This window comes from Sceloporus occidentalis, unplaced genomic scaffold (assembly GCF_023333645.1).
Source record: "Sceloporus occidentalis isolate IW3139 unplaced genomic scaffold, rSceOcc1.0.p SCAF_105, whole genome shotgun sequence".
NCBI lineage: Eukaryota > Metazoa > Chordata > Lepidosauria > Squamata > Phrynosomatidae > Sceloporus > Sceloporus occidentalis.
The window spans coordinates 2075422-2085277 of NW_028317085.1; the positions used below are offsets into that span (position 1 = coordinate 2075422).

The following is a 9856-nucleotide window of genomic DNA, read 5'->3' on the forward strand; positions in this document are numbered from 1 at the left end:
ATCTTTCGCCAGCAGCGCTAATGTATATAATAGCACCAGCAGCTTTCTGTGGGATTGGCAAAGCAACATGACAACACAACATGGGGCTTCCATTGGTCAAAGAGGATCTACAGGCCTGGAGCGTATATTCCTTGAGATATTAATCATCTTTATGTGCATAGGAGCTGTAGCAGGTCAGTGGTGCATCATGCTTTTAACCATTCCAGTTGTATATATAGTCCAGAGCTTTAAAATCTTACATACTCAGATTTGATGTTCATAATGATTAGCAATCCTGGAAGGTATGTACAATGAGTGTGTCACCAAGCCCTGGTAAGGTAGATCAGTAGATCAGTACTCTGTTATGACAAACAGCCTACATGAAGTGATCTGATGCTGATATAGAACATGTTTGCATAGGGTATTCATGATGTGAGTGTTGGAGAGTTTGATCATGTTCCTATGTGGTATTTAAAGGGAAGCACTTGTGGAAAGGATCAGAGTTGTGATGACCTATTATGTACTCAATACTGTTGTAGAAATCCAACAACACCTTGCATCTAGATACTGCATATTTTTTACATTTACCCAAATTCTAACCCTTTAAATTGGTATGTCTAACTTCTTATAATGGTAAATAATGTGATTTTGTACCTGTGGTTTATCTAATAAATTAGTATAAATCACTTATTTAGGGGGCTCTGCCATAGAAAAGGAGTTTCACTAATTCAGTTTAGTTTTGTACAAGGCTTGGTACCTTATTATTATGTTTTCTGCTTAATAACTAGTCACAAGACTTTCTTTCTTCCCAGTTTTAAACAAAAATCTAAAGCTAGATTTGTACATTTTATCTTTGTTTCAGAGGTTTTGAAACAAGCAACTCTCTTTTGCCTAAAACAAGAAAGTCAATTATATAAAATGCTGAAAGTTAAATCTACACACACACCAACAAACAATGGAGTGATTGATATTACGAAATGTAATGACTACATTGTTATATAAAAATATATATTACTATTTGACCACTACTTGCAGTATGGACATGACACCTGGTTTCTGGTTTCCAGAACACCTAAACTTAAGGCTATCAGCTATTATCTGTAAAATTACCGGACAAAAAAACATACAAGTCAGATGCCACAAAAAGTAGTTTTCTTACCTTATAATTATTTGTTTTATATAGTGCCATCAGATTTAGTAGTGCTGCAATTATTATGATGATTTCTCTACTGGGCAATTGAGAATCCATAATCAAATACACTTAGTCTACTTTTATATTGCACTGATGGTGTGAAATGGCAATGGAGCAGAAGCATTTAGATAGTATTATTCTCACACCATTGTAACATAATTGATCTTTACACATTAACCTCACAGTGTGAAAGTGGCGCATCAAAGTCTGAACTGTGTAGATCACAATAAAAACAAGAACTAAAGTCGGTGAGGCAGAATAATTATGATATAATTAAGATGGAATGTTATCCTGAACTTTGCACAAGGAATATTTCAATTTTGTGCAAGGTAAGTGGAGATGTAGTATTTTGACTCCAAAGTTTGTTCTCATTGGGACTGGGAGTGAGTCATAGTTAACTGTTTCAGATTTATCAGATGCATTACACACATTGTATAGTGCTGTTGCAATCACACTATATACATCTCTGTTTATTACTCATGTCTTGTACATTTTATTTCAGGAAATATACTGGTCATTGTTGTCATTGCCGCAACTAAAGGGTTTCACTCAGTGACTTCACTTTTCATTATCAACTTGGCTATAAGTGACTGCCTTGTAGGCCTGGGTGTAATGCCCTTTGTAGCGTTATCCCTTCTGTATGATGAGTGGAGCAATATAAATGTAAGTAAATGGTCTTGTTGGGCCTTCTTTGTCAAGTAACTTTGCGTACGCAAAACTACCATTAAGGGGGACCTGTCACAGCATGCAAATAAGGGAAAGTGGACAGATCTTCCTTTTCTTCTGTCTCCTTTGTCTTTCTCTCTTCTGGTAACACATCTTTCCACAGGATTCAAAGTATTTCAGGCAAACAGGGCTGTCTTTAAAAGGGTATTCCAGCCATTAATGCATACGGTAGCTAAGAGGTCCCTTTAACTTGATGTAGTGCCCCCCTTGCATGGGGATGATTCTGCAGAATTGGTATTTGGCTCTTTCCCCACCCCCCCAGCTATTTGCTGTGAAGGAAATGTGTTCACCAATGTGTTCACCAATGTGTTTAGTGTTCTGCCTACACAGACCTCTACCTCTGGAAGATGTTTTCGGGGCCTATGGGGTCCCATCGGGCAAATGCCTGGTGCTCCATACTGGAGCAGCAGATAGGGTGCTGCAGTATATGACCATGGCTGGATATTCCTGGCCACATGATGCGTAAGCATAAAAATGTAATGTGAGGCTTCTCATATTAAGCCTTTGGCTTTACTTACGTCATTTGGTGTCAGCCAGCCTTAAAGTGCCAGGGACACCTCATTATCCCCAGTCTGCTTTTGTCCCATGTTAGACACCTGCACCTTTATGAATGCATAAAGTATGATGTGATTTTAAAATATAAAAAAAAAAGAAAATGCAATGGATGAGTAATATTCTTAATAAAGTAGTATTATTTTTACATGGTACTTCTGAAGCTCACATTAAACACTTTCTTTTCTTGTGTAGGAACTTTGCTTGTTTGTGGGTTACGTCTCTTCTGTATACTGCACTGCTTCAGTCCTAAGCGTGGCAGCAGTGTCCTTGGACCGCTACTGGGCAATAGTGGACTGCCTGAAATATGACAATCCATGGACAACTCAGCGATCGCTGTGTATTATCATATGGATCTGGGTTCAGGCTGCACTTACTTGCTGTCCTCCCTTGTTAGGATGGAGTCGGCTGGTGTATGTTCCTTCAAAGTACACTTGTACCATAGACTGGGCCAACAGCACTAGCTATGCACTGTTTTTCTCTGCTGTTTCCTTTTTCTTACCGGCATCCATGCTTATTTACTGTTACATAAGGATAGTCATAATAGCTATAATGCATGCCAAAAAAATCAGGATTTTAGAAAACCAGCTGCAAAAAAATTCACCAAGGAAGAAAATTGCTGATGTGGAGAAGCCAACGTGTTCAAAATTAATTTATATTGTGAACTGCAAACTTTTAACAGACCCTCGTTCCTGTGACAGTCAGAGTGTCTGCAGCTTCAATCCAGATTGTCTAAAAAACATAAAGAGAGGTTTATTTGCTGAAAATGATTTCTATGGAAGGGATCGCAGTGGCCGCCTACGTGTTATCTTCATGGTTGTTGTGTTCATATGTTGTTGGGTGCCTTATATGATTCTAAATATAATTCAGGCTGTAGGAGCCACAACTTTACAAAACACCACCAACATATCTTCGCCAGTCCTTACTACAACCTATTGGCTTATGCTACTTAATTCTGATTTAAACCCATTGTTATATGCTTTGCTAAGCAAACGGTTTCAAAAAGCATTAAAAGTTCTTTTAAGGAAAGTTTGCAGTAGAGTTTCCTTAGAAAATGTCCCCCATTCATTGCAACGCCGAAGGACAAGTTCTAACATTACAGGCATCTCTCATATCCACTGCTCCAGTGACCAACATAATCCAGGAGAAAACTCAGATGCTTCTACCAGCCCTGTTCCTAGCAGGCATAGTAGTCAACAGGATGATGAAGCCATCCCTGGCCAGTTTCTTGAGTACAATCAACTAAGTGTCCCCCCTAATGAAACGCACAGAGTAACTGAACACAGTTGTGTTTTAAACCCCAGAGATCTACCACATCAATTTTTGCAAGTGCCTTCTTCCACATCTTACCAAATCAGACTACCTACAGTCCCTTCCGGCAAGAAGTCAACATTGGTTTGTGGCAATATAACCATCAAGGTTAGCTATGAAGATAACTAGGGTGAAAAAACTGCGTACTAAATCTCTATAGCTCCCCGACAAAGTACTGTGATCAATTTAAGATTATTTTATACTTTATTGTTTTGGGGAGCTACAAATGTCTTCAAATGCTCAAAGGAGTTGTCATTGTTCATGCCGGAATTATTCCTGACAACTTCAACAATGATGAGCCGTCATGCAATGTAAATTATTGAACATAAATTGCAGTGTGTGGTTTCCTGTGCCATTTTTTTGCTAAAGGTTTTAGTTTTGAAATTATTGTATATGCCTAATGTTAGCAGTTTATTTGTTTTTTTCTACCGGACTGCTTATATGTGTAAAAGAAACAATGTCATGGCAAACAAACACAATTTGATATGCATGCTACCTCTGATATAATCTGGTGCAAAAGACTATCCTCAACAACTTCAATTTATTGAATGTAATTATGTAAAGCAATTAGAACTGCACACATCAAATGCCAAGAGTTAATAAGTATTTCACAAAGGCAGGTATTGCTAGGTCACATTTTTCTTAACTTGTCACTCAATTGTCATACTACACAAAAATGGGCAATAATAGGTTGTTGTCATAAAAACTAAAAATGCTTAAAAGTTTCTGCGTGGTTTTTATGTGATTAAAACTATCCATTAGGGATTATTATTTGGCCATAACAGAGACCGCAATGTCTTGTGTACGTGGAACAGCACCTTTAAGAGGAGATGGTGCTGTCAGTTCTTTGTGAATACATTTTTGTTTGTTTCCCATAAAGCTTAATCTTATTTATTAATGACCTTCAATATCATATATTGACAAACATCTTGTAAATAATAAAATAGACACAATTGTATCCATACTGTATTGTTTCAGCGATATAATTTATACAATGGTTTTAACCCCTTTTTATTGGGAATATTTTGTACCCAGAAACCAAGTGATTTTTTTTTTCATTTTTACGGTTATATTTTTCAACCATGACTTTCCTTTGTAATTTTACATACACCCACACAAATTATATATTGTTTTCTCAAGGACAGAAAATCTATGATACCATAGATACCATTTTAGATTTATAGCCCAATACTATGTATGAATAATATATTAAAATAATGAAAATACTTAAGAGAAAAGAGTACTTTTTTGCTATAATTGTCCCTAAATCAGTTGACCAAAATACATTCTTAGTTTCTTGAGATTAAAAAATATGCCTATGCATGTTAGGTTTTTTCAATGTTTTTTGTAAGATACAGGGCACAAAATTGAACATGCCTCTTCGCTTTTTCCAAAATTTTAATATTGAAATCTCCAAATTTTGTTTTTTGAAGCCTATGTCTTACTTGGGAATTTTTAGCTACCAGCTCAAAATACATCCACAAAACTATATATTGTTGAAAAGATATGCCACAAGGAGCATTTAGACAGTTATCGTGCAACAAGACACCAAAATGTATTGAGCTGCATCTCCACATTACCAAAATACTCCATATGCATAGGTTTTTGTACTCATTTGATTGCACAACACATATAATAGGGCAAGTTAGGTGCATAAAGAAAAGGGTTAAATGAAAATACACTCTACAAACAGTTTAAATGGAGAAAAAAAAACTTTTTTCCCCCAAGAATGTCAGCCTTTTGCTTTTGTGCACCTACATATGTGGGCCACAACTCCCATCAATCTTATCAGCCTGGCTAAGGGTGATGGTAATTGTAAACCAGATTTTTAGGCATAATTTTTCATTATATATATATATATATATATATACACACACACACACACACACACAGTATCCACATTTTTAAAGGCTGCTGATCAGTCTCTGACCAATCAGCAGCACTCACTCCTTTATTGTAAAAGTGAAGTTTCCATTTATAAGGGAAGTCTTGAGTGATCTGGCATGGGGAGAATGAATAACGCTTCCCATTCTATGCCATCAATATAGCTTTTTGGGTGCACAACAATTTTTAAATATGTCAGCTTGAGCAATGGCATCCCAACTATCAATTAATAAAACAACTAGTTTTCAGGCAAGAATACAAATAATTCCTGGCTTGTTGAAACTACATTTCACATGCATCAAGATAATGCTGTAGGTTATGGTCAGCAAAATGTAAAAATTTGATGCGTCCTGGAAACAACGGCAAATATAGCAACCATAAATGGAAGGTATATATTTCCTACCAATACAATTAACGTCTTACATCATACCTCTTTTGTTTTTTTAATAAAGTGTGTTGCACAAACTTTAAAAAGTTAAAATTAGAACTTGGGAATGTGGCTTCAAACCCCTTACATAAACAAAAGGAAACAAATGATCATGTTTTGGTACTGTAATCGCAGTTTAAAAAGGAACAATTATTTTTTTTTTTTTTTAACAAGACTTGTTTCTGTAACCTCGAAGTTAAGGATTTTAAATAATCCATAAAGAAGTGAATTGATAACTGATTCAGAGTAGACAAAAACTCAATTTACAAGTTTGTTAAAATAAACCCTGTCATATATAGGCTTTTTTTTTTTTAAGTAAGTCTTTGGGACTCCCAGTCGTAGCAGAATATACTCACGTTGGCAAAAGTAGGTTGGTTGGCGCTCTGAAACACCCATATTAAAGCATATGTACACAGAGCTGGCCTTATGTGTTCTGGCGCCCTGTGCGGACTACTCCTCTGGCGCCCCCCATCCCCCCCAAAAAAGAAAGGAAAGAAATCCCCCCCTCTGCCCCTTCTCACTATCTACCCCCTCTCCCTATCCTTACTTACCTTGTTGCCGGAGTCCTGCGGTGGGAGGCGTCCATCTTCCCGCTCTGCGCGCTTCACAGCTGAGCGCCAGAATAATTCCCGCAACGGACTCACGGAGAGACACGGAGAAACGCCGTCAGCCCTGCCCAGGACTTAAATTAAAACACCAGGTTTTTTTGTTTTAACTTTATTTAACATCCTCTGTGTTAAATAAAGTTAAAAAAAAAAACGAACAAAACCCCCCCCCGATGTTTTAAGTCCCGGGCAAGCGCCCCTGTTGCCATGGCGCCCTGTGCAGCCGCACACCCCTAAGGCCGGCCCTGTATGTACATACATGCAAAATAATATGGCGGGAGCTTAACTATTAGACACACATTCTGGATAATTATAATTATTTAGGGAGTGCTTCATTTTTATGTGACACAAACACTTTCCTCTTTCTAGAAGCTCCAGCCTCTTAATCACACTCCCAGGTCAATAACACAAAGGGCAACCACATGAAATAAAAAAGGTCTGTTCCTTTAACCGCATGTTTTACATGTTATAAAATGTATGTTCATTACATATGTACTTCATTTCAATTATTTAAATAATGTAATTTGCAATCGTCATTTATTAGGCATTAAGTTCAGTGTTTTTCTAGTTTCGTCACTAATTATACACAGAAATGGTCTGTAACTCTTGTTTGCTTATTTTTATTAAATATTAAAAAAAGGTTTTCCGGTTCTTTGGTAGGAAGCTGTTTTTCAGGACCAAGTAATGTTACTATTCCACTTTCCATTCCATTCACTTATCATGGTTTTTATAGAAGTTCACTAATGTGACATTTATGCACTTTCCTCAAATGTAATGATATTCAGTCTGATACTTGGGTCCTCTTTACAATGACTGCCCATCATATTTTTTGTGATGTCTCTGGGGGCTGAAATTCACCGGCTTGAACTTTTTCTTTGAACTTCAGGTAATCCCGTCTTTTGTCAAAATATTTAATCTGCCAGAAAAGAAAGAAGTAAAAATACCGTTTAGCAGTTAACACAATCTCCAGTACAACCTTTGCATAGACAAATCAGTACATGAACAAATAATAATAAAAAAGCTTTAACAAAATGATATATTGCCCTGCGCACGGTTGTCATTATGTTATATACAGTTTGCTTACATGATCACTGACAACAAACAAAAAATATAATTTTAATTCTAACTTGTTGGGTCTTGTGGAAAAGGTTCACAGACCAGTGATTTAAATGGTGACATACAAGAAAGAAGGGTCTGTTGTCGGAGGTGACTAAAGTTTTCAGCAGGCAAAAGATCAGAGAAATCTGACCCTTCAGACCTATTTGTCGCCCTGGTTTAAAACCCTAAACTGGTCCTTTGTTCACATCCTAATATCCAAATGTAGCACAAAATAGGAAGGTAAAAGCGCTAAGAACAATAAAAAGAGCAATAAAATAAATAGTCCTATAAATAGCAGCAGCCCACTCGCCAAGGTTTCCTCTTCTTGGCTTGGTAAATAACTTGGAGGTCACAGGAGATAGTGGTTGCGGATAGTGGAGAAGAAAGTCACTTTCTTCTCCACTATGCGCAACCACTATCTCCTGTGACCTCCTAATATCCATGTGATTGTAAGGGATATGTACAAAACAAATACGTTACATAAACACTCCGTAAATAAATAAAGACACTGACAACAAGAAATGGAGAAAACAGGCCGTGGTCTTTTATTTAGCTTACATTGTAACATAAACCAAATACTTCATAACATAAACCTTATAACCATGATACACTCTTGGCCCAAGCCCCAGAGTGCCACCATAACAAATACTTAAAGACCATCCGCCCTAAAGCCAGGACAGTCACAAAATACCAATGGTTCGCCCACAACAAAAAGGGGGGGGCAACCTCAACCCCAATAAAAGCCACGACATAGAATATTATATTATTATTATTTTTATTTATTTTTTATATATATAAACATAGGGTGGGAGGGCGGGCGCCTCAGCAGAAGTTCCTCCATTCTTCAACCCTTGGCTCTCCCGCTATGCCGCCGCTCACCAGACGCTACAAGAGGTCAGTGCAGTCAGCTTAGCGGTTCGCCGCAGGTCTGAAACACCTCACCTCAGGTGCCCTATTTATAGGGCAAATTCCCGCCCTTAGCGCAGCGCGAGACCCACTTTCTCCTCAGAAACGCAAAAGCGCGGTTAAACTAAGTGGCACGCGACACCCTTGAACACAAAGGGGCGCGGCCAACTAAGCGGCTCGAGCGCATCCAGAACTTTCTGGCCCTACCTAAGCTGGAAACTAGCCTGACCTTAACTTGACCCCTCTATCCCCACAACCACATGCCGCCCAGACTGCTAAATAGAGTCTGGGCTTTCCAAATGTATTCAGTGCATCAGCCACCTTCCCAATAAAGCCATATTATGTCACATTTAAAAAGGTTTCATCCTGTAACCCTTTCAGTAGTCCTTTTTGGACTCTATGAAAAGTATCTATTTTTCTATTAAAGTGGTTTTCATACAATTTAAAATTGTTGTGTTTGTCTAGAGGACTAAGCAATTCCAAAATGGCTTGTAATGAATATTCTACTTCCGGGCAGCTATGATTACTAAGGATTACTAGACAAATCAAAAGTTATTTGGCAACGAGGGAATACGTCTACTGCTTTACATCTAGGACGTGCAGTGTTTTCATTTAAAAATATAACACAAGATGAAAGGAAGCAGACATGCATCATTTGAAAAATGTTAATGTAAGTGCATGTACAAATATTTATTACACAGAACTTCCTCCTGAAAACAGAGCTCTGCCTGAATAGTAATGAGCGACAGTCTTATCAGTTATTATCAGTAACATACCCATTGTGCCGGACAGAGGTTTTCAAAACAATGTCTGAGCGTTTGACATTTGGATTGATCATCATTATTATCATCCAAACACTTCCAGTACTGGTCTCGAGAATCCCAACATGCTTTTCTTTCCTTTGCCGTGGGAGCGGCCATTTCTACCACTGTAATAAACATACAAAAGACTTTAGGATGAAACAATTGTATGACATGACTGTCAGGAGCAGGATGAATGTTCTAGGGAGGGAACGGTGGTATAGGATCTTGGGAAATGCTCTTTACAAAGGGCACAAGATAGAGAAAGAGAAAGGGGACATCTGTTTAGATGGGAAGATGATGCTACAGCCTCATTTGTTCATACTCTGCAAGCTCAGAAAACCCAGTGCGGCTGACAAAAAAAATCTCTAACTGG

At 37.8% G+C, this 9856-nt stretch overlaps 1 protein-coding gene across 1 annotated transcript; it reads right to left on the minus strand.

Moving 5' to 3' along the window:
* Window positions 1-7496: 7496 nt before the first annotated feature.
* LOC149283393 (cytochrome c oxidase assembly factor 6 homolog) lies at window positions 7497-9600 on the minus strand. The gene is made up of 2 exons (XM_089497623.1): window positions 9457-9600; window positions 7497-7592 (listed from the first exon to the last, which is right to left on the minus strand). The coding sequence occupies exons 1-2, from the start codon at window positions 9598-9600 to the stop codon at window positions 7497-7499; spliced, it is 240 nt and encodes a 79-aa protein (XP_089353749.1).
* Window positions 9601-9856: the final 256 nt, after the last annotated feature.

Coding starts and splice junctions, on each gene's coding strand:
- LOC149283393 (XM_089497623.1), bottom strand. CDS start 9,600: ATGGCCGCTCCCACGGCAAAGGAAAGAAAAGCATGTTGGGATTCTCGA. Junction 7,593..9,456: donor ACCTCTGTCCGGCACAATGG/GTATGTTACTGA, acceptor CTTTTCTGGCAG/ATTAAATATTTTGACAAAAG.